This window comes from Globicephala melas, chromosome 2, assembly GCF_963455315.2.
Source record: "Globicephala melas chromosome 2, mGloMel1.2, whole genome shotgun sequence".
NCBI classification, from domain to species: domain Eukaryota; kingdom Metazoa; phylum Chordata; class Mammalia; order Artiodactyla; family Delphinidae; genus Globicephala; species Globicephala melas.
In genome coordinates, this window is record NC_083315.2 from 114,820,701 (window position 1) to 114,846,933 (window position 26,233).

Genomic DNA, 26,233 nt, shown 5'->3' on the forward strand with positions numbered 1-26,233 from the left:
CCTGCATGTCCAGAGCCTGTGCTCCGCAACGGGAGAGGCCACAACCGTGAGAGGCCCGCGTACCGCAAAAAAAAAAAAAAAGAGTTTAAAAGTACAATACAAAATGAAAAGTTCACTAAAAGCTCAATAGCACATCTGAACTGGCAAAATAAAAAAATTAGCAAACTCAAAAGATTAAGTTAGTTGAGATTATCCAGTCTCATGAACAGAATTTAACAATAATGAAGAAAAATGAACAGAGCCTCAGAGACTTCTGAGTCACCATCAAATGCAGCAATACACATACAACAGGAGACCCAGGAGAGAAAAGAGAGAAAGAGACAGAAAAATTTCAAGAAATAATGGCTGAAATTTTTCCAAGTTTCATGAAAAACATTTATGTGGACATTTAAGAAACTCAATAAATTAGAAGTAGAATAAACTCAGAGACCCGTATCTAAGCACATCATAACAAAACTGTCAAAAGATAACAATAAAAAGAATCTTGAGAGCACCAAGAGAGAAGCAACACATCACTTAACAAGAAAGCCTCACTAAGAAAAATATCTGATTTGTCATCAGAAAACAGGAAGGCCAGAAGTCACTGAGATGACATAGTCAATGAGCTTAAAGAAAACACCTGGCAACCAGGAATTCTATACTCAGCAAAACTGTCCTCAAAAATTAAGGCAAAATTAAGCCATCCCTAGGTACACCAAAACTGAGAGAATTTGTTGCTAACAGGTCTGCCCTATAAAAATTACTAAAGTGAGTCCATCAAGATGAAATGAAAGGATTCTAGATAGTAACTCAAATCCACTGTAAAAAACACTTTGACCTGTAAATGAAAAAACAACATACCAAATATACGGCACCCCACTAAAACAGTGCTTAGAGGTAAATTTATAGCTTTAATAAACACCTTGATGCAGGTCTCAAAATCAATAACCTAATGTTCCACTTTAAAAAACTAGAAAACAAAAAGCAAAAGCATGCGGAAGAAAGGAAATAATAAAGATTAGAATGGAGATAAGTAAAATAGAGAAAAGAAAAACAATACCAAGGAATCAATGAAACCAAAATTAGTTCTTTGAAAAGATAACATTGATAAATCTTTGGCTAGACTATCCAATATAAAGAGAGATATGATTCAAATTACTAATCTGGAAAAGAGAACATTACTACCAATCTTACAGTAATAGAAAATATCTTAAGGGGATACTATGAGCATTTGTTGTTAGCAAGTTAGGTAACCTATATGGAATGGACAAATTCAAAGAAAAGACATAAAATGAACTACCAAAACTGACCCAAGAAGAAATAGAAAATCTGAATAGATCTATAAAAAGTAAAAAGAAGGACTGAGTAATAAAGAAAACTGACCTCAAAGAAAAGTCCAGGCCCAAATGGCTTCATAGGTGAATTCTATCAACTCTTCCAAAGAATAAAGAAGAGAACACTTTCAAACTGTATCAGTGAGGCCAGTATTACCCTCATTCCAAAATCAGACAAAAACATTACAAGAAAAGAAAACTACAGACCCATATTCCTTATGAATAAAGACACAAAAATCCTCAACAGAATACTAGAAAACTGAATATGGCAATATATTAAAAGAATTATACATAATGACCAAGTAGGATTTATCCCAGAATGCAAGGTCAGTTCAACATACAAAAATCAATCAATGCAATACACCATATTAATAAAAAGGTCAAAACCTACGTGATAGTCTTAACAGACACAGAAAAAGTACTTGACGATAGTCAACTTCCCTTAATGATAAAGAAACTCAAAAAGTTAGGAATAAAAAGTAATGTCCTCAAACTGATGAAGGGCATCTATGAAAAACCCACACCTAACTTCATACTGACTGGTAAAAGACCAAAAGTTCTACCCTTAAAAACATGAACAAGACAAGGATGTCTGCTTTTGCCACTTTTATTCAACACTGTACAGGAAGTTCTAGCCAAAGAAATTAGACATGAAAATAAATAAAAACCATATACACTATAAAGTGAGAAGCATTACATCTCTATTCACAAATGGTATGATTTTGTATATAAAAAATTCTAAGGAATACACACACAGAAATCTATACAAGTTAATAAACAAGTTCAGCTAGGTTGAAGAATACAAGATGAATATACAAAATCAATTGCCTTTTTACCCACCACCAATGAATAATTCAAAGTGAAATTAAGGAAACAACTTCATTTACAAAGCATGAAAAGAATAAAATACTTGGGAATAAATCTAACAAAAGAAATGTAAGATTTGTACCCTGAAAACTATAAAACATCAGTGAAAGAGACTAAAGAAGATCTAAACTAACTGAAAGACATTCTATGTTCATAGATAGGAAGACACAATATTGTTAAGATAGCAATATTCTCCCAAATATATCTAAAGATTAAATGCAACCTCTATCAAAATCCCAAGTGGCTCTTTTGTCGAAATTGAAAAGCTGATCCTAAAATTCATAGGAAAACACAGGGGACCCAGAATAATCAAAACAATCTTGAAAAAGAAGAACATCAAAAGGTACCAGCTTCCAGTTATAAAATAAATAAGTCATGGGGAATGTACAGCATGTGTGACTACAGTTAATACTGTATTACATATTTGAGAAGTGCTAAGAATAGATCTTAAAAGTTGTCACCACAGGAAAAGAAAAATGTTGTAATTATGTATCTGGTGACAAACATCAACTATACAAATATCAAATCATGTTGTACACCTGAAACTAACATAATGTTATGTATCAATAATACCATAATACGTCAACTGAAAAAAAGAGAAGAAAAAGAAGAAGAAAGCTGGAAAACTGACACTTTCCAGTTTCTAAGCTTACTACAAATTACAGCGATCAAGATAGGGTGGTGCTGCTATAAGGATAAACATACAGATGAGTGGAATAAAGTTGAGAGTCCAGAAATAAACTCTTACACTGATGGTCAAATGATTTTAAACAAGGGTATTAAGACAACTCAACAGGGGAAAAACAGTTTTTTCAACAAATGGTGCTGTGACAACTGAATATCAATATGCAAAAGAATGAAGCAGGATCACTACCTCATACCATATACAAAAATTAACTCAAAATGGACCAAAGCCCTAATTGTAAAAGCTAAAACTATAAAACTCTTAGAAGAAAACATGATCTTGGACTAGTCAACTGTTTCTTAGATATGACACCAAACTCACAAGAAACAATAAAAAATAAACTGGACTTCATCAAAACTCAGAATTGTTTTGCCTTAAAGGGCACTACAAAAAAAGTGAAAAGACAATCTACAGAATAAGAGAAAATATTTGCAAATTGTATATCTGACAAAAGAAACAATAAGCCAATTAAAAATAGGGAAAGGATTTGAATAGACATTTCTCCAAAGGAGGTATATAAATGGTTAATAAGCACACGAAAAGATACTCAACCTCATTAGCCATCAGGGAAATGCAAATCAAAATCAAAATGTGATACCACTACCCATCCACTATGATGACTATACCCAGAAAGACAGACAGTAACAAGTGTTCGGAAATTACAATGCCTTCATACATTGCTGGTGGAATATAAATTATGCAGCTACTTTGGAAATGGTTTGGCAATTCCTCAAAAAGGTAAATATGGAATTAACATATTACCCAGCAATTCAACTCCTACAACAGTACATACCCAAGAATTGAAAACATATGACCACACAAATGTTCATATCATTATTCATAACAGTAAAAAAGTGGAAACAACCCAAATGGCCATCAACTGATAAATAAAATATTGTATATCCATAGTTATTATTAAGCCATAAAAAGAGATGAAATACTGTTACATGCTAAAACAGTGATGAACCTTGAAAACATCATTAAGTGAAAGAAGCCAGACACAAAAACCACATATTTTGTGATTCCATTTATATGAAACATCTAGAGTGGTCAAATACATAGAGATAGAAGTAAATTAATGGTTGCCAGGGTTAGAGAGTAAGGGGAAATGGGGAGTGACTACTAATGGGTGTAGGTTTCTGTTTTACTGATCTATCTCTTTTAGCCAGCCTAATATTCAACTCCTTGACATCCCGATTTGTGAGATCTGCCAGACCCTATCTGACTAACTAAATCTGAAAGCTAGAACTTCTTGGCTAGTCTGAAAAGAATTAATCTGAAAAGAAATAGAATTAATGGAAATCAGACTGAAAAAATATTTTTTTCCTAAATCTAGAAATTGCAAACTGTTATATCACCAATTAGAGATGTTTACTTCAAGCAAATGTACCACCTTCACTTTTACAGAGCCAAAGATTAGCCAGCTCCTAGTATACAACTATTATATAAAATAATGTCTTCTTTGTTTTTTTAATTGAGTAGTCAGACAATAGGAAAGCAATCAAAATACAGTACTACTAATGTTCTGGATTCAGTTCTATACCTCCAAAATAGAAAATAGTTTCTCAATTCATATCCCTAAACTCAAAGGCATCCTTCTGAATACTGAAAATAGTTAAACATATGCATATTTTAAAATGAGTAAGGGGAAGTAAATACTATTACACTAGGAAAAGAAAATATACTTTAAAACAACACAGGATAAAAGCAGAATGAGTTAGAATGGGAGAAGTTAATTTTAAACACTGTATAGACCATGCTTCTCAAATTATCTATAAAGGGACAGTTTTTTTAAATTTTTTAAATTCCAATTCAACACAAACCAAAGCTTACAATAAATTACTAGAAAATAAAGTGAAAAGCACCTAGAATGGTCTATACTCTATTCAACGAGACAAGTCCTTAATCACACGATTGGATGTCACAGCATTATCAAATTGAGATAAGCTTCTCAACACCTCAATTTCTGCACTTAACATGTTACAGACCTGTAATAAACAGCCGGTAAACTAGCACCAGTCTACAGGCTACATTTTGAGTAAGAGTAGTACTGACTGGGAAGGAATGATGCAGAGGTTTTGATGTATAGACTGAGTAGCCTTGATACTGGTACGGGAGGTGAGAAATCTGTTCCTGCAATGAATTCACCAATAAAACATGATTTCAAAAGGTAGAATGATATAGTCAGAGAAGTGGCATAATCTCTACTTCCTAAATTCTCATTAAAACCTGGTTACCAAATCTCATAAATCATCTCCCCACATTATCTCCCACATACTCAATCCTTTCTATTCACCTTGCCATTAAATCGTAATTTCTAGGGTGAGGCCTGATATCTTTATTTTTTAAAAGCTTGGAAGACCACTGCCTTCAACATTCCTGCATTCATAGATGTGCTCTTATCATTACCTTCCCCCAAACTGCTCTTCTTCTACTTCTATCTACTGAAATTCTAATAATCTTTCAAGGTACACCTCAAACGACCCAGCTTCATGAAGCTTTCTCCAAGGCCTCCCATTTATATATGATCCTCTGTCTTTAACACTCATAACATGTTTCATATTTGACATGACTCTCTTACTATACCATCAACTTCTTTATTCCTTTGCAGTTGCCCAAAACCTAGCAAAGCACTATATATAGTTAGTTATTCAAATGGTTGCTCAGATCTATTATTTTCAGATTTTTAAAGAAATAAACAGAAGCAAAGATGAATACTTATTTTTCTTAAAGACAATTTTCAGATTTTCAAAGAAATAAATGGAAGCAAAGATGAATAATCATTTTTCTTAAAGACAATTTACAAGAAATGGCATGATTACAAGAAGCAGCTTACAGTAACAACCAACTTGCCTCTAGAAGGCCCTAAGGACAACTGATGGGAAAAAAAAAAAAAGACTGGGAACCTTGAAGCTACTGATTTGAAAAAATTCAGACAATGACAACAAATTTTTGGTAACACAAATACACCTTTTACTAGCTATGCTACTTTAGTTTGGGGTGGTGAAGCAAAGAATAATTTTGCTAAGCAATGCAATTTAAAGATTTCTTTATGTTTATGCAAAATAAAATACCAACAATGAATTTCATTTCCTTTCATTCGTTCAATTCTTTACTTTCCCAAAATATAACTTTTAAATAAGTCGCTCTCTAACTTACCCATTTTTAATAGGTTAAAGACTGAAAATAAAGTACAGAATCTAGACCATTATCAAGTTATTCAGAGGTTTATACTCTATTTTTTAAAAACAAACTTTGCTTGACTTTGAATAGGTCATAATATCTGATTCAATTTTATCATCTTTAAGGTTCCAATTAAAATTTGAATGTTTTAAATTCTTCCATAAATTCTGTGCTTCAAATGCATTTTTTTCACGTAATCTTCCAATAATACCTGAGATGTTACTATTTTAATTTTACAGACAGGCAAAGTATCTATAAAGTGTTAAGTAGATAATACAGCTGAGATCAGAACACAGATATTATGACTTTCCCCACTATATCACCCTGCTTACGAGCCATTTAATACTCAAGTTTCCGTGGGGATCAATTACTATTTGCCACACTGGTCTGTTGAAAAAATTAAGTCAGGTAACACATGTGAAATGCTTGGTCCAGAACCTGTCACATATAAATGTTCAAAAATATTAACTCTTATTTCCAATATATGACAGCTGCTTCTATAAAAATGTTTATTCTTTAAAAACTTCCCAAAGATAATGAAGAGATGGAACCATTATTTATTAAGTAATTATTAGAATGCTAACAATTCCTGAGAATCATAATGTTCAACTAAAGGAATATACCTAAATTCTAAAATCAACCCCCAAATAATATTTAGATTAGTTCAAATTTTTCACTATTCTAAACAACACTGCAGTGATCCTACACACTCATCCACTTACTTCCTTAGAAAAAATACTAAGAGGGACTTCTCTGGTGGCGCAGTGGTTAAGAATCTGCCTGCCAATGCAGGGGACACGGGTTCGAGCCCTGGTCCAGCGAGATCCCACATGCCGCGGAGCAACTAAGCCCATGTGCCACAACTACTAAGCCTGCACTCCAGAGCCTGCAAGCTACAACTACTGAGCCCAAGTGCCACAACTACTGAAGCCCACGCACCCAGAGCCCATGCTCTGCAACAAGAGAAGCCACCGCAATGAGAAACCTGTGGACTGCAACGAAGAGTAATCCCCGCTCACCACAACTAGAGAAAGGCTGCACAAAGACCCAACGCAGCCAAAAATAAAATAAATAAATTTATCAAAAAAAAAGAAAAAATATTAAGAAATGGAAGTGCTAGTTTCAAAGCATATACATATGTACATTTAAATTTTTGACAGTTAACAAACTGCCCTCTAATTTAGATTCAGCCAGTAATGTATGAGAGAATCTCTTTCCATATTTCATAAATTTTTAACAGTCCATAAATTAAGGAAATTAACTTCTTTAAACGTTGCAAGTGTTTCTTGCAACGTTTGTTCTGTTCGTCTTTTATCTCTGTTAATGATGGGTTTTACTATTAGAAATTTAAAATGTTTTATAAAGGCAAATTTACCAATCATTTTCATGACAATTTCTAACTTTGCTGTGAGTTTTAAGAGTTGTCTTCCTTATCCCAATATTTCAAATATATTTGCTTAATTTGCCTTCCATTTTATACTGAAGAATCAAAATAATGTAGAACAAATTCTGTTATAAGATATAAAGTAGTGATCTATAAATGTTTTTATCCAAATGAACATTCTTTCCTCCTAATCTTTATCTAAACCACCATTTAATGAAGTGGTCACATGTGCACCTTCTGCAGCAAACAGAAGTCATCCCTTTTAAATTTAACATCCTTTTTAAATGTACCTATTCTTTTTTGTTTTTTTTGCGGGGGGGCCCACACTGCACAGCATGCGGGATCCTAGTTCCCTGACCAGGGATCGAACCTGCGTCCCCTGCATTGGAAGCACAGAGTCTTAACCACTGGACCACCAAGGAAGTCCCTAAATGTACCTATTCTTGACCATAAAAAAGATGTGCAAATCTTTCTTAGAGAAAAATATAAATTTTTTTATTTACAACCTTTAAGGAAAGCCTAATTAAATAAATGGAGACCCCTTGGGATAGGAAGAATACAGCTGATCCTTGAACAAGACAGGTCTGAACTGCACGAATCCACTTATACATGAATTTTTTTCAATAGTAAATACTACAGCACTACACAATCCACAGTTGGTTGAATCTGTGGAGGCAGAAGCAGCGACATGGACGGCCGACTATAAGTTACATGTTGATTTTCAACTGTGTGGAGGGTTGGTGCCCCAACACCCACGCTGTTCTAGGGTCAACTGTAGATATACTATAGACGTCAATCTCCTTTAAATTAAACCTATAGATTCAAGGCAATACAATTTTTAAAATCCTAACAATATTATACACAGAATTTAACAAGCTGATTCTCAAATTCATATGGAAAAGCAAAAGTACAAAATACAAATAGATTTATATTAGCCTCCTGTGGCTGCTGTGACACATTAGAGCCACAAACTCAGTATTCTGTTCCATCTCCACATCTCCTTCTCCTCTGTGTCTGTCTACAAGTCAGTTTATTCTGTTAGATTGGGGGGGGAGTGGGTGGTATATACTTCAAAGATGACATGCTGTTGTGCTCACTAGACATAAGTTTTTAAAAAATTAGATGTTATATAAGGGTCATGAAGATTTCTTTCAGTAATGGTGAAGATTATCTCATAACCTCTGCCATAATGCCATAAACATTTTTCATGTAATGTCCCATTTTTTTGTTTTTCTTTGTTCTTCTGTTTCACATAGGACAGATTTTAGATTCTGAGCCAGTTTTTTTGCACAGGTCCTTCAGGTAACCCAAGGATTCTTTCTGATCAGAATACTGACTTTAAACGTTTTTTCTACCATTCTTAATTGAAAGGAAGTTACTCACAGAAGAGCAACTTCACTCTCCTCATACCTAATATATTCATTCATGAACTACATAATATTTACTAAGCGCCTTTCATATGCCAGGCACTATGCTGAGTCTAGGGATATGAGGTTGAAGAGACATGCTTCTACTCTCCGGAAGGCTTAAGATACAGGCATGCAAATAAGTAATTACACTGTAATAAATAACCAAATTACTAGAAGTAAGTAGGAAAAGTCCCTATACCTACCAGATGATAAGAGAAGACTTCACCAAAGCTCTACAGATTTTCCCCTGAGACTGAAGGAAGAGTAAAGGCTTTCAGGTGTAAGTATGATTTTCTTTCCCTGCTTTTTCTTTAATACAATTGCCATTTTACATAATATAGTATTAGGTGCCTTCTTAATAGCATCTGATCTACTTTCTCACTGCACCAGCGGGCTTCCTAGAATACAATTCTTATTATCACTCATATTCATGTAATACTGCTCTTACGTGAAGTATACCTAACTCATGGTTGGTCCATAATTAATGGACAGTGGTATTTTCTAAAAATGCATTAATGCACACATCCAAACCATATTAAGTTTTCAATTTAGAGTTCATACAAAGTCTACTTCCTTTCTATAGTAGTTATAGCTCCAGACTGCAGTTTTGAAATCCAATAAGTGGGATTATTATTTTGTTGTTGATACTTCTTTCTTTCTTCCTCCTTCCTTCCTCCCTCTTATTCTTTCTTTCTTAATAAGAAGGTTAAAAGAAATGGGTTATTAATGACAGTACAGTAAATAACATTAGCAAAAGCACAGGCATCACAGAAAGTGATGTCTCATTCAGTATTACTGAAATGTAAAATACCAGAGAGGGGTAACAAGAGGTTGAAGAAGATAATGTGACTAAGGTAAATTTATTTTTCTTTTTCTATCACATTGTCAAAGATGCAAGTTTCATGTCTTAGTAACCTGGAGATGACGATGCCATTTACACAAACAGAAAAAAAAGAAAGAATGAAAACAATTTAGATTGTGTAGACATTTGATCTTAGAAAGAATAGATCTAACAAACATACTAATCGCCTATTTTTCTATTCTCTCCAAAATCTATTTCTACTGCATGATCCTTCTAAAAGACACATTAAATAATATATGAACATACATATATATACAAATTGTGATTGAATTTAGAATCCAGAAAAAACAATGTTTTAACCAAAAAAAAAAAGAAAGAAAAAGGTATGCTTTCTTTTCTAGGACACTGAAAACTTGTAACCCAACATGTTTCTCTTTTCACTTTGGCTGCCAGGAAATCTAAGAATCAAATTCAATGCCTTATAGCTATAATCAGCTCATCTCTGGAACCTGATAATGTTACCTTTAAGTAATGGCTCTTCGGTTGCTTGTTTTATCACTAATTGTTCTATTCCACATTTTATTCAGTCCTATAAGCCATGTAAAATTCTTTGGATGCAATAAAATCCTTAATGAAAGAAACATTAATGCAAAAATGGCTTACAATATTTTGAAACAGCTTGTTTTACTAAGCAAATTAATCAGTAATATTGTTTATGTAAATAATCTGCTCAGTAAATCACTTCTTCACAAATACACAAAGATAAAACATTTCAATGAAGTCAAATTAATTTTTTAAATCAGTAAGAGTCAAATTAAAGACTATAGTTTATACAAATTAAAGAATATAAAGAGTCTAATGACATGTATATAGGATTACTTGCTAACTTTGCCCATCAAATCCTAAGAACATATTCAAATGTCAAGTTAGTTTATTTTTATAGGCAGTTTACACTTCACAATGACTCCTACACATTTTCAGATTTCCAGGCATATCCGTTCCAAGTTAATCTACACCACTTTCAAGTTATTTACTTAATGAACATATACGGTACTTGTTTCTTTTATACATTACTTTTTATACCTAATGAACACTAGGTTATTTTTTTCTAAGATATTTTTTTTTTCTAAGATATTTTAATCTGATTTTCTTTCTGAAAACATTAATATATTCAGATTGGAGAACAATTAGATATTTTTCAGATATAATCAATAATCAACTGATCATAAATTTCTTCTCTGAATGTAAAAAAGTAAAAATATGGGGGCCGAGTTGCTTTGTATGAAGCCAATTTTCAGTCTCATTCATTTAAGAGAACCTCTTATTATCAGCATCTGATGTCCAGTGTCTTGAAAATTGTTGTTTACGTTTCAGGGGTTTTTTTGTTCTTTTGTTTGTCTGTTTCAAGCAGGTACGAACATCAGATAAGGAAAGTCATTCCTGACATATGGCAAACAAACGAGGTATACCTTCAGCTACTCCAGTTTAATGTCTTAAGAGTTTCCAGCCCATGGTGAGAGGAAAGGGAATCCAGGTAGAGCCAGTGGAATCCATGAGTTGAGAAAATGAGCTGATAGTGCAAGGAAACCAAGGTAATTAGAGGCCACAGGACAGAGCACCAAAGAGGAGAGAGCTGTATACAGTGAGATCCTCGAAGACTGGAGAGGGTTCTCTTTCAGTATGATCATAAATAGTTGCAAGGAAACTTCCCAAGACAGGAAAAAGTACTATGTGAGAGAATATGAGAGAACAGTACCAGATACTCACATAAGCTGGGGAACAGCACCTGTTCCCAAGAGTGGGGCTACAAAAAATCCCTCATACCTGTGGGCATTGAATAGAATACTCAGGAAGGTATTGCCTCACAGTAGGTAATAATCATCCCTAGATGGATCCACTCAACAAACCCTAAAAGCAAGACCTGAAATGATTAAACTGTTTTCAAGTAATTTAACTGCATCCCAGTAAAAAGCTCAAGAATTTATAGGAATACAAAAATATCCAGAAGCTAAGAAGGTAAAATTCAAATATGAGACATCCAAAGATTACTCAGCATACAAAGAGGCAAGAAAACAACCCAGGATGAGAAGAATAATCAACTGATGGAACTGACCCAGAATAGATAGAGATGTTAGAATGAGCAGAGGATATTAAGTTATTTTACTTGTATTCCACATGTTCAAGAAGCTAAGAAGATATACAGACAATATAATTTTATACACACACACACACAAAATGAACTAGATAAAAACTACATCTGAGATGAAAAATAAACTAGTGGGATTAATGGCAGATTGCATGTAGCAGAAGAGACTAGTGAATTTGAAGAGTAGAAATAGGAACTACTCAAGATAAAACAGAAGAAAGAATCTAAAAAAATGAAAAGAATATCAGTTCTTTTCCAAAAGCTATGAGTCCCTCCAATATACTAATAATACTTCCTAATATATGAATCTGATATTAATACTTTTTAATATACTAATAAATGAAATAAATAAAAGAATAAATAAATAAAAGTAGGGAGGGGAGAAATAACTGGGAGGAAATGTCCCAAAATTTTCCAAACTTTATGAAAACTCTAAACCCACAAATCTAAGAATCTTGATGAACCCCATGGCAAGAAATATTGAGAAAACTGCACCATGGCACATCATAATCAAACTGCTCAAAACCAATGATGAAGAGAAAATCTTAAAAGCATCCAAAAAAAACTAATTATATATATATAAATTATATATATATAAATTATATATATATAATTATATATATATTATATATATAAATTATATATATATATATATATATATATATACACACACACACACACACACATACATACAGAGTAAGATAAAGATTACAGCAGACCTAGGGCCCCAGCGCCCGGGCCATGGCGGCGGCGGTGGCGGGAGCTGCTGTCTAAGCAGCGGCTGCGGACCGAGTGAACTCGGCCGGGGAGCCCGGGCACCAGGAGAGGCGCTGTGGTGGTGGGAGCGCAGACGGCTGGAGACTGCCTACCTCTCCTCCTCCCCGGCGGCGGAGGCCTCGTGGCGGGGGTCTGTGCCCGGTCACCATGACGACGCTGACGAATGCCCAGAATGAAAGCAAAACGTGGGAACTGAGTCTGTATGAGCTCCACCGGACCCCTCAGATGTGCCAGAGAGGTAGAGCAAGTATTACTATCTTCATTTGAAAGATAGTAAACAGTTTGAAATTACCTTCGCCGCTCCTCAGTTCCGCATGATGGGTCAGTGCATGTAAGACTCACCTTCAGAGTTTATTAAAAATGGAATTCCCGCTGGCCCCTACCTGTAACATTGCGATACAGTAATGGGATGGGACCCTAGAATCTTCATTTTTAACATGCATCCTAGAGGATTCTTATATAGGTAGTACCAGGACTGCACTGTAAGAAATTCTGTTGACCAAGTAAGTCTTCCACAGATGGAAAATCTATGCCATGCCCATCCCTAGGCCTATCACCAAATCTCAGATCCTCCTATTCCAAAGCTCCTACTCTTAGAATTCCCAATTTCCTCAAGTGGACAACGGGAGGTACCCAAATTCTGACATCTCACTGTATTTCTCAAGACTCCAAGTTCATGGACCACTTGTTTCTAAAACCCCTTTCCCCCCAACCCACCCACTGCCTTTCCACTCATCGACACCTCCAGGAAGCCATCATGGATGGCACAGAGATTGCAGTTTCCCCTCGGTCGCTGCATTCAGAGGTCATGTGCCCCATCTGCCTGGACATGCTAAAGAATACGATGACAACCAAGGAGTGCCTCCACCAATTCTGCTCTGATTGCACTGTCACGGCCCTGCGCAGCGGGAACAAGGAGTGCCCTACCTGCGGAAAGAAGCTGGTATCCAAGCGGTCTCTGTGGCCAGACCCCAACTTCGATGCTCTGATCTCTAAGATCTACCCCAGCCGGGAGGACTATGAGGCCCACCAAGACAGGGTGCTCATCCGCCTCAGCCACCTGCACAACCAGCAGGTGCTGAGCTCCAGCACTGAGGAGGGGTTGCACATGCAGGCCATGCACAGGGCCCAGCATGTGAGATGGCGGATGCCTGGGTCAGATCAGACCACAACAATAAGTCAGGAGGAATGAGAACCGGGGGAGGTAGAGGGGGGTGGAGAGGACGTGAGCTCAGACTCTGCCCCTGACTGTGCCCCAAGCCCTGCTCCCAAGCGACCCCATAGAGGAGGCACCGGGGGAGCAGTGTAGGGACAGAGGGAGGTGGCACTGGTGGGGTGGGTGGAGGTGCCGGTTCTGAAGACTCTGGTGACCAGGGAGGGACCCTGGGAGGAAGAACCTTGCCCCCCACCAAGCCCTCCTGGGGCTTCCAGTCCCCCAGAGCCAGGTGGAGAAACTGAGCTCGTGTTCCGGCCCCACCCTCTGCTCGTGGAGAAGGGAGAATACTGCCAAACTAGGTATGTGAAGACAACTGGGAATGCCACAGTGGACCATCTCTCCAAGTACTTGGCCCTGCGCACGGCCCTCGAACGGAGGCATCAGCAAGAGGCAGGGGAGCCAGGAGGGCCTGGAGGGGGCGCCTCTGACGCTGGAGGACCTGATGGGGGAGGCGGGGAGGGTGGGGGTGCCAGAGGAGGTGACTGCTCTGAAGAGCCTGCCTTGCCCAGTCTGGAGGGTGTCAGCGAAAAGCAGTATACCATCTACATCGCCCCCGGGGGTGGAGCTTTCATGACACTGAATGGCTCGCTGACCCTGGAGCTGCTGAATGAGAAGTTCTGGAAAGTGTCCCAACCACTGGAGCTCTGCTATGCCCTCACCAAGGATCCAAAGTAACCCCGCAAGGGGACAGCCAGAGGATGGGGACCATGGGGTGTCCCTGAGTCCTGGCCCACCACCCAGCTTCTTTGTCCCCCAGAGTCCCCCAGCCCGGCCAGCCAGCAAGAGGACACAAACGAGGACAAGTGGCTTTTATACAATTATCTATATCAGATTCTTCTATATTGTACAGAGTGGGGCCTGCGCCCCCATCTACTGACTTTTCTGTTGCCCCCAACCTCCCATCCATGCAAGATGTTGGGAAGGGTGAAGAGCCCTTCCCTTCATGCCCTTCTACCAACAACAACAAATTTGCTTTTTTTCCTCTTCGAGGAGGGAAAAAAAAAAAAAAAAAGATAACAGCAGACTTCTTATCAGAAACAATGCAAGCAAAAAAACAGTGGAGTAAAATCTTTCAAGGACAAAGGAAAAAAGCCATCAACCAAGAATTCTAATCGTAGCAAAACATCTTTCAAAAAAGAAGGAAAAATAAAGATTTTTTAACATAAACAAAAGCATAAGGGATCCATCACCAGCAGACCATCATTACAAAACAAATGTTAAAGGAAATCCTTCCAACAAAAACAAAATGATGCTGGCTGGCTGGAAATATCCATCTCTGCAAAGGAATGAAGAGCGCTCAAAATGGTACCACATGGGTAAATATATATCTTTTTCCTCATTATTTAAAAGTATCTAAAAGATAACTGCTTGCTTAGACAAAACAATTACAGGGTTTACAACATGTATCAATATAAGTGAATGTATGACCAGAAAAGTATAAAGGCTGGGAAGAGAAATTAAAGTACACTCTGTAAAGTTCTTACACAACACAAGAAGTGGTAGAATATCACTTAATAGTAAGTAGACTCTGAGAAGTTGAAGATATATAAATCATACTATAAATCATATAACAACAACTAAAATAAAAGATTATAGCTAATAAGACAAATTTAAAAAATCATAAATGTATTCAACTAATATAAAAAAAGGGAAAACAGAAAACTAAGAAAAGATAAGCCAAATAGAAAACAGCAAGATAACAGACACAAACTTAAATCAAACTCAAACAAATCAATAATGACTTTAAATGTATGTCATCCAGATCTAAATGGCAAGTTATTGGTCTGAATCTGAAATGAACAATTACAAGTAATGAGACTAAATCAGTAATCAAAAACCTCCTAACAAAGAAATGTCCAGAACCAGATGGCTTCACTGGTGAATTCTGCCAAACATTTAAAGAATTCATACCAATCCTTCTCAAACTCTTTTCCATATAATGGAAACAGAGGGAGTACTTCCAAACTCATTTTGCAAAGCTAGCATTACCCTGATAACATAACCAGACAAAATCACTACAGAGAAAGAAAAAAAAAAAAGAAAAGAAAAGAACGTTACAGGCCAATATACCTGGAAAACATAGATCCTTAACAAAACATTGGCAAACCAAACGCAACAATATATTAAAAGGATCATAACCATGATTAAGCGGGATTTATTCCAGGCATGCAAGAATGGTTCAAACATCACAAATTAACCAATGTGATTCACAGATTAACAAAATGAAGGTTAAAAGTCATATGATCATCTCAACAGATACAGAAAAAGCATTTAAAAAAAACTCAACATCACATTCATAATAAATACTCTCAACAAACTGGGTATAGAGGGAATGTACTGCCACATAATAAAGGTCATATATGACAAGCCTACAGCTAACATCATATTCAATGGTGAAAAGCTGAAAGAGCAAGGTGCCCACTCTCATCACTCCTATTCAACACAGTATTGGAAGTCCTAGCCAGAGCAATTTGGCCAAAGAGGCAAGAAAAAGAAAAAATAAAAGCCACCAAAATCTGAAAGGAAGAAGTATACCTGTTTCTATTTGCACATGACATGATCTTATAATATAGAAAACCCTAAAGACTCCACTAGAAAACTATCAGACTAATAAATGAATTCAGTACAATTACACAATACAAAATCAACATACAAAAATCAGTTGTGTGGAAATGTAAATTTGTCCAGTCACTATGAAAAATAGTATAAAGGTTCCTCAAAAAGTTAACAATAGAGGGACTTTCCTGGCAGTCCAGTGGTTAAGACTCCACGCTACCACTGCAGGGGGCATGGGTTTGATCCCTGGTTGGGAAACTAAGATCCCACCTCAGGCGGCGTGGCCAAGAAATTTAAAAAAATGTTAAAAAAAAAAAAAAGGGGAACTTACCTTGTGACGCAGTGGTTAAGAATCCACCTGCCAATGCAGAGGACACAGGTTCAATCCCTGGTCCAGGGAGATCCCACATGCCACGGAGCAACTAAGCCCACATGCCACAACTACTGAGCCTGCGCTCTAGAGCCCACAAGCCACAACTAGTGAGCCCACACACCACAACTACTGAAGCCCACATGCCTAGAGCCTGTGCTCCGCAACAAGAGAAGCCACCGCAATGAGAAGCCCACGCACCACAATGAAGAGTAGCCCCCACTTGCCGCAACTAGAGAAAGCCCACACACAGCACTGAAGACCCAACACAGCCAAAAATAAATAAATAATTTTTTTAAAAAAAATTAACAATAGAACTACCACATGATCCAGCAATTCTACTTCTGGGTATATACCCAAAGGAGACGAAACCACTACTTTGAAGAGATATCTGCACTCCCATGTTCAGTGCAGCATTATTTACAACAGCCAAGACATGGAAACAACCTAAGTGTCTGGCAACAGATGAATGGATAAAGAAAATGTGATATATACTCATTTGTATGGACATGTGTATATCCATACAAAGGAATATTATTCAGTCAAAAAAAAGAAGAAAATCCTGTCATTTGCTACAGCATAGGTAGACTTTGAGGGCATCATGCTAAGTGAAATAAGACAGAGAAAGACAAATATTGTATGATCTCGTTTATATGTGAAATTTAAAGACAGCAAACTCATAGAAACAGAGAACAGAATGGTGGTTGAGGCAGGAGGTAGGGGTGGGGAAAATGGGTGAAGAGAGTGAAAAGGTATAAATTTTTAGTTATAAGATAAATAAGTTCTGGGGATATAATGAATAGCACAGTGACAAAGAAAAAAAAGTCATCCAACATCTCAATTCAAAGGCCGAGATTCTTAGATTAGAATAAAAATTAAGACTCAAATATATACTGCCACCAAGAAATCCACTTTATATAAAGAAACAAATAGATTAAAAAGACAGGAAAATATATACTAGTCAATGAAAGCAGAAGTCTATATATTACTATCAGAGCAAAGACTATTACCAAGGTTAAAGATATCATTTCATAATGCTAAAGAACTCAATTTATCAAGAGGAAATAATAACCCTAAATGTTTAGACACCTAATAACAGAGCTTCAAAATACATTAAGCAAAATCTGATAGAACTCAAAAAGAAATAGACAAACCCCCCCAATTACAGTCAGAAATTTCAGTCCCCCCATCAATAATTTGTAAAAACAAGGAGACAAATTCAGCAAGGATATAGGAGACCTGAACAATACTATCAAACAACTTATCCTGACATTTTTCAAACACTCAACCCACCAAAAGCAGAATATATACTGTTTTCAAGCGAATATGGAACATCCATCAAGTTAAAACATATTCCTGACTGTCAAATTTCGATAAATTTTAAAGAATTCAAGTCATAAAACATATGTTTTCTGACTATAATGAAATCAAATTAGAAATCAATAACAGAAAGATATCAGGATAATCCACCAATATTTGAAGCTAAAAAACACACTTGTATGGATCAAAGAAGAAATCAAAAGGGGAGTTAGAACGCATTTTGGACCTAGCTGTAAATGAAAATACAAAATACCATAATTTGTGGGATGCTGTTTAGGGGAAAATTTATATCACCAAATGCCTACATTAGACAGAAAAAGGTCTCAAATCAATAACCTCAGTTTACACTTTAAGAGGCTACAAAAAGAGCAAATTAAACTAAGACTAAGCAGAAAAAGGGAATAATAAAGACCAAAGCAGAAATCAATGAAATAAAAACAGAAAAACAGAGAAAAATCAATGAAGCCACAAACTGGTCCTTCTAGACGATCAATAAAAGAGATAAGCCTCCAGCCAGAGTGATCAGGAAAGAAAGACAAATTAGGAATAAGAGGGGTGACATCATCACAGATTCTATAGATATCAAAGGACAATAACGGAGCATTATAAACAACTTTATACCTATAAATTTGACAACTTATATGAAATCGGAAAATCCCTTGAACGATACAAACTACCAATGTTCTCTCAAGAAGAAACAGATAACCTGAACAGCCCTCTATTAAAGTAGTTAAAAACCTTCCCTCAAAGAAAACTCCATATCTAGATGGCTTCATTGGTGAATTCTACCAAACATTTAAGAAAAAAAAATACCAATTTTACATGAACAATTCCAGAAAACTGAAAAGAAAGGAATGCTTCTCAATTAATATTATGAGGCTAACATTACCTGTTATAAAAAAGCAAAAACATTACAAGAAAAGTACAGACCAATATCCCTCATAAACATAATTACAAAATTACAAATGTTTTAGAGTATCAAATCCAACAACATATAAAAATGACATATCACAATCAACTTAGGTTTGCAGAGGATTGCAGAGTTGATTTAACACTTGAAAATCCATGACTATAATTTATCACATTAACAGAATGAAAAAAAATTTAAAAACCTGTTAACCTCAATAGAAACAGAAAAAGCATTTGACGTATCTAATATCTATTCTTGATGAAAACTCTCAGCAAACTAGAAAGAGAATAAAACTTTCTCAACATGACAAAGGGCATCTATAAAAACCTACAATTAACATCATATTGTATGGTAAAAAACTGATCACTTTACCCTTAAGATCAAGAAAAAGACAAGGATGTCCACTCTCACCACTTCTATTCTACACTGTGCTAGAGATTCCAATAAGTTCAAGACAAGAAAAAGATATAAAGGCATCCAGGTTAAAAAGAAGCAAGACCATCTTTATTCACAGACAATGAGATCATGTATGTAAAAAACAAAAAATCCCATGAAATCTATAAAATACTAATAAGTGCGTTTAGCAAGGTTTCAGGATACAAGCTCAATATACGAAAATCAACTGCATTTCCTTTTACTAGCAATCAGAAATAGTCATGAAGGGGCTTCCCCGGTGGTGCAGTGGTTAAGAGTCTGCCTGCAAGTGCGGGGCACACGGATTCGATCCCTGGTCTGGGAAGATCCCACATGCCGCAGAGCAATTAAGCCCATGCGCCACAACTACTGAGCCTGAGTTCTAGAGCCCGCAAGCCACAACTACTGAGCCCACGCATCTAGAGTCTGTACTCGGCAACAAGAGAGGCCACCTCAATGAGATGCCCACGTACCACAACGAAGAGTGCCCCCCGCTCACCACAACTAGAGAAAAGCCCGCGTGCAGCAACGAAAACCCAACGCAGCCAAAAATAAAATAAATAAAATAAACTTTTTTAAAAAATGGTCATGAAGATATCATTTACAATGGTATCAAAAGTAGAAAATATTTAGGGATAAGTGACAAAAGATGTGTAAGACCTGTAGATTAAAAAGTATAAAATGCTGCTAGAGAAATTAAAGAAGCCCTATATAAAATGAAGAAACATACCTTGTTCATGAGTCAGAGAATTCAATATTGTCAATTTTTCCCAAAGTGACCTACAAATTCATCACAATCCCGATCAAAACCCCAGCAAGAATTTGTTTGTTTATTTATGTATGAGAAACTGACAAGCTAATTTTAAAACCCATACAGGAAGGTAAAGGACCTGGCATAGCTCCCTCCCACCACTCCAAAAAAACACAAACCTTTGAAAAAGAAGAACAAAGTTGGAGGGACAACACCATCTAATTTCAAGATTTATTATCAAGTTACGGTAACAACAACAAAAAAAGCCACTGTGGTACAGGCATCAACACAGACAAACAGATCACCAGAACAAAACAGAGTCCCAAAATAGAACCATACATATATAGAAAACTGAGTTTTGGAAAAAGTACAAAGGCAATTCAGTGGAGAAAGGGCAGTCATTTTCAACAAATGGTGCTGGAAAATTTGGATATCCATATGCAAAAAAATAAACTTCAATCCATACCTCAAACCATATTTGCAGAGTTCACTCAAGATGGATCACAGACCTAAATATAGATCCTAAAATTTTAAAACTCTAGAAGAAAACACAGGAGAAAATTTTTGTGACCTTGACTTTGGGCAAAGATTTCAGATACAACACCAAAAGCATGAACCATAAAAGAAAAACTTGATACATTGACTTTATCAAAATTAAGAATTCCTACTCCTTCTAAGAAAATAATAGAATTAAAAGACATCCAAAGACTGGGGGAAAAAAAAAATCTTTGCAAATCATGTATCTGATAAAGTACTTGTATCCAGAATATATACAGAATTTTCAAAACTAAATAAGAAAGCAAAAAACTCAATTTAAAAATAGATGAAAGATTTGAACTTGATTTCATCAAAGAAGTTATACAATGGCAAATTAAGCACATGAAAAGAAGCTCAATGTTATTAGATATCAGGGAAACACTAATTATATCCACTACATAACTTATTATAGTGGCTGACAAGAGAAAGAAATACCATACCAAGTGGTGTTGGTGCATTTGTGGAGGAACTAGAACTCTCACACACTGCTTGTAAGGATGTAAAATGGTAAAAATACAGAAAACAGTATATCAGCTTCTAAAAAGAAACACACAACTGCCATAGGATCCATCCATGCCATTCCTAAGTATTTATTCCAAGAGAAAAGAAAGCATATATCTATATAACACATACATCTCACAGCAGTTTTATACGGAATAGCCCAAAACTGAAAACCCACATGTCCATCAACATGTGAATGGGATAATCAAATTATAACATATCCATACAATGGAATATTACTCAGCAATAAGAGCAAAGTACTATAGACACACCACCACAAAACAAATAGAGGAATTTCAAAGTATGCTGAGTAGAAGAAACCAATCAAAAAAGAGTAAATATTGTTAATTCCATATATATATAAAATACAAACTAATGTAGAGGAGAGCAGATCAGTGGTTGCCCAGGGAAGGGGTAGGATGGCAGGCAAGGAAGGGTGAGAGGAAGGGATTACAAAGGGGCAAAAGGAAACTTTGGGAGGTTACAGATATATTTATTTTCTTGATTGTCTATGTTCCTAATCTTGATTGTCATGATGGCTTCACAAGGTATATGTATGTCAAAAATATGTATATGTATATGTATGTACTCAATTACCCCAATGTTCATAGCAGCATTATTTACAATGGAAACAACCTAAGTGTCCATCAATGGATGAAAGGATAAAGAAGATATTGGTGTATATACACAATGGAATGCTACTTAGCCACAAAAAAGAATGAAATATTGCCATTTGTAGCAACATGGGTGGACTTGGAGGGTATTACACTAAGTGAAATAAGTCAAAGAAAGACAAATACTGTATGATATCACTTATATGTGGAATCTAAAAAATACAAGAAAACAGTGAATATAACAAAAACAGCAGCCTCACAGATATAGAGAACAAACTAGTAGTCACCAGTGGGGAGAGGGAAGGGGGGAGGTACAATATAGGGGTAGGGGATAAAGAGGTACAAACTACTATGCATAAAATAAGCTAAAAGGATATATTGTACAACGTGGAGAATATAGCCAATATTTTATAACTATAAATGGAGTATAACCTTTAAAAATTGTGAATCACTGTATTTTATACCTGTAACTTATATAATATTGTACATCACCTGTACTTCAATTTTTGAAAAAGCATTCAATTATATGCTTTAAATATGTGTGATTTATTTTCTGTCAATTACACCTCAATAAAGCTACTAAAAAGAATGATCCAACAATAATCAATATATTTATTAGCTAATAAGCACTTATCTTTTTTTTTAAGTTAAGAAGACTGAACTGTTACCTTGCCATACAAGAAAATTATCAATAACATTTACTCAATATCCACTTCATGCCGAGAATTATGTTAGCCATTTAGTTAGATACCAAGTTACCTGCTAACTTACTATCATTATCTTAAGGCCATTAATTGTAAAAAAAAACCCCAAAAAACAGAGGGGGCAGTGGGAGAGGTCAACATGAAACTTCAGCAACTAGACAAGGCCTTATTTCTATTTTTTAATAATTCTAACTTCCAGTTCCTAAAAATCAAACACACAGCAATATCAATAAACACAGTAGATTTAAATCTAAATCCTCCAAGTTCTATAAATTCATCTGGAATTGCCCTTTAGTGGGAACACATGCCAGGACAAAGGCTTACACCAGATATTTAAATTACGTTCTCATATATTGGGATGCACTGAATTCTATAAATACCCTGGGTGAATGGCAGTTCCATTTAAAGGTTAAAAATACAGTTTAGATGGGACCAAACAAAAGTCAAAATCCTGTGTAATTGGCGATGCCCCATTATTCTGCAAACTAGTTTCCTCACAGAGTTTACTTTATGTAAAACCTGCACTTAACTTGTAAAAAGGATCTGAAGCGGCTCTCCCATCTGCAAAATGGGAGAACTCTAAGACACCTTTCAGTCTTTGCCATTCTACTCTCTCCCACTCATTTTCTTAGGAATCACATTAATCATATTTCAAACAAAGTAACTGTAACCACTTAAAGATACAGAATATTTTATTCAATTAATTAATATGTTCGAACCAAGTGCAGGATTTGGAGGTCCAACTCTTTTTGTTCTATATTTTGACAAGGTTTACCTCAGCACCATTGACATCTGAAGCTAGAATATTGTTGTGAGGGATTATCCTGTGCGTTTCAAGATGTTTAGCAGCATACCTGCTACCCACTAGATGCCAGTAGCACCTCTCTCCAATTGTGAAAACCGAAAGTGTCTCCAGACATTCTCACTGTCCCCAGGGGAGCAAAACTGTCCCTGGTTGAGAATTACTGTTCTAAAATGAGTGCAGTAATCTCTCCGTATGGACCTCCTCCACTCACGGGGCAGGGAGTATCTGAAAGCACAAAGTCCTCCATTTGAAGGTTCATAAGGATATTTTAAATGTTTATGTACAGTATATGCTCCATCTAAAAATAAATAAAATAAATTTCTAAAAAGCAAAGGGTTTTTTTAAAAAAAAACTATTGTTTTGTTTTCAAACTGAGAAATCTAGGCACTACAAAATATCTGATATGTATGACCTCTTAATTTAGACCACGTCTCCAGGGTGGAAAAAAAACTTCTATGCCAAAGAAGTATATATGAACTATTTCTTAACCATTCCATAACTAAAGAACTGTGGCAGTTAATTTAGGAAATGTCAATACTCTATTGGAACTCAACTTTATAGCTCTGCCATTACCCAGCCTACAGTTTGTCCCAAGTAGGTATCAAATTCCATTAAGTCTTCAATTTCAAACTGCCATTATCTGTGATAAATCTCCTACATCCACACATTAACTTTCCCTGTCTCAGTCCCCTAGCCAAATTTTTCTTCAACAGCTTAACTCTCAAGTAGAATTTAAATAAAAAGATGACAACCTCAACTATATTTAGAAGATTTATATTTTCTTGAAAAAAATCTTTTTACATTGCTAAACTGGATTTAACTGCTTTCTTATTATTCCACAGGAATAAACACAATTTACTTGTGATATAGATTTGCTGCCATCAATGTAGAAAGAGTAAAAATCAAACTGGAGACATGAAATCTGGGTTCCAGTTCTGGCTCTGCCTCCTAGTAGCGGGATGACCACTTAACATTCCCAAACTTCAACTTTCTCATTTGTAAAAAATGGAGGATAATAATTTAACTAACTCTAGAGTTATTGTGAGGGTTAATTATAATTTTTGTGAAGTCATTCTGTAAACAGTAAATTACCATACAAATGTTAGGTATTGGTGTTATCCTGTTGGTATGAGTAAACCATATAGTAGAGAAACATGCACCTCAAATAAAAGACATGTCACTGAATAAACGTCATTTTTCGAAACGAACATTCTTTAGGAAGAGAGCCTGAGATGATAAACTCTCAACTAGGATTCAGGCATCTGGGTTCTAAAGTCAGTTCTGCCATTAACTCTCTGCATCAACAAAGGCAAACTAACTTTCCTCTTCACCTCAGATTTCATCTAAAAAGATCCAAGTATTGGACCAGTTGTTCCATAAGTATTATTACAGCCCTTACCAGCCCGAGAAATGACCAAGCGTCCCAAAAATTCCTTTAACACCATATCCACAACTCAAAGAGCAGTTTGGTCGGCCAGCAAAACAGAGGGCAACAGACGGTAAGAAAATTTTAATTAAAAATAGAATTCTATATAATTCTCGAAAAGCAAAGGAAGCTATAAACTACCTTGTTTTCTATAATTAATAATAGTTCCACCTCTAAATGATAGTAATTATGAACAAGGTGCATTAACAAGGGCGGGTCTCTTTCCCACAAGCTTTTTGGGAGCCACCCATTTCCCAAAGAGGTATAACTGCTTCCTCTTTGCTCTCCTTAGCCAAAAAACTTGAAAGATTAAGGCTTATATTGTCTGAGATTTTTTTTTTTTTCATTTCACTTGGGTGGGGATGGCGGTAGTCATCTGACAAACATATCCTTATAAACACCATTATCCGCAACACCAAGTCTCCCGAAAGACTAAAAATAATCTAAGTCTTTAGAGTAATAAGTGTTTTTAAAAAAGAGTTCGGGTTATTAACTCAAAATGAGAAAACCCCGTATTAGTGTGACTAGTGCTTGCCAACTGCCAAGGGTTCCCCTCCCCAAATTATCCGCCCTCCCGCGTCTCTGCAGAGGCGACGCCTCGCCCTCTACTCCCGCATCGCGCCAGGGCGGAGGGAGAGTCCCCAGGGGCTCCCAGGAGAGGGAAGGCCGGACAACCCAGGCCTCCAGGCGCCACCACCCCTCGCCCCTCACCGATGACAATGCGCAGGTGCTTGAGGCGGGTCAGCGCGTCCTTCTTGGTGTCCAGCACCTTCTGGGTAGACTTCTTCACGTCTCCGTGCGGCTTCTTGGAGAACATCCTGCCTCCGCCACGGCTGACTCCGGCCCTCCCGGCCCGGTCCCGGCGGCGGAAAGTGGAGGGAATGGGCGGGGGGAGACTAGCGTGAGCGGCTCATTCACTCCCCAGCCTTGCGGGCCCCGGCGCGGCCGACTCCTCCCAGATCCAGGCCAGTGCCGCCACCTCCACCCGCCTCACGCGGCGGCTGCAAAGCACCTTCGGCTCCGGCTCCAATATGGCGGCTCCCCTCTCCCAGCCCTGCACGGAGCAAAGGAGACCCAGGCGGGTCGATCGCCTTCGCCGCCGCCGCGGCCGCCGCTCGCCGCCACAGGCCGGGGCCCGGTACCCAGGACCCGGAGCCGCGGAGGTGGGGCTCTCGGCGGCAGCGGCACCACTCCTCTCTCCCTGAGGCCCCCTTAAGGTTAAAGATTCTTTAGCAGCTTAGACTCTGTAGAGGCCGACACAGAGACTGAGCGTGGTGATGGGTTTCACGACTTTGCCGTCGGTGGCGAATGGTCCCCGTGGCAACCGCCTTCTGACGTCAAGGGTTCTTGACGTCATGCCAGCGTGAGATCACCCGTGACATTACCCCGCTTTGGTTTCCTGTGGAAGCAGCCAGAGGAGGAGCCCGAGAAAGTCTGGGAAGATAATTCCTGCGTGCGCTTTTGTAAGCCTAGTGACTCTTAGACAAGCTCCCCGAGTAGTTTTTGTGTTTTAAAAGTCCTCCGCCTGTCTCTGCTGTTTACT

At 36.9% G+C, this 26,233-nt stretch overlaps 1 protein-coding gene and 1 pseudogene across 10 annotated transcripts in view; one reads left to right on the forward strand and one right to left on the reverse strand.

The window, feature by feature from the left end:
• RALGAPA1 (Ral GTPase activating protein catalytic subunit alpha 1) overlaps positions 1-25,973 on the reverse strand; it is a 220,888-nt gene extending 194,915 nt beyond the window's left edge. For 4 of the 10 annotated variants that reach the window (XM_030854800.2, XM_060294756.2, XM_060294755.1 and 1 more), the window contains exon 1: positions 25,402-25,972. In XM_030854800.2, the coding sequence (XP_030710660.1) occupies positions 25,402-25,507 (106 nt within the window). In that variant the 5' untranslated portion in view covers positions 25,508-25,972. Of the gene's footprint in view, positions 1-25,401 lie in introns of all 10 variants that reach the window. The other 6 variants (XM_030854808.2, XM_060294758.1, XR_009563100.1 and 3 more) reach the window with 5 other exon arrangements.
• LOC115852221 (E3 ubiquitin-protein ligase RING1-like) lies at positions 12,714-14,530 on the forward strand (annotated as a pseudogene).
• Positions 25,974-26,233: the final 260 nt, after the last annotated feature.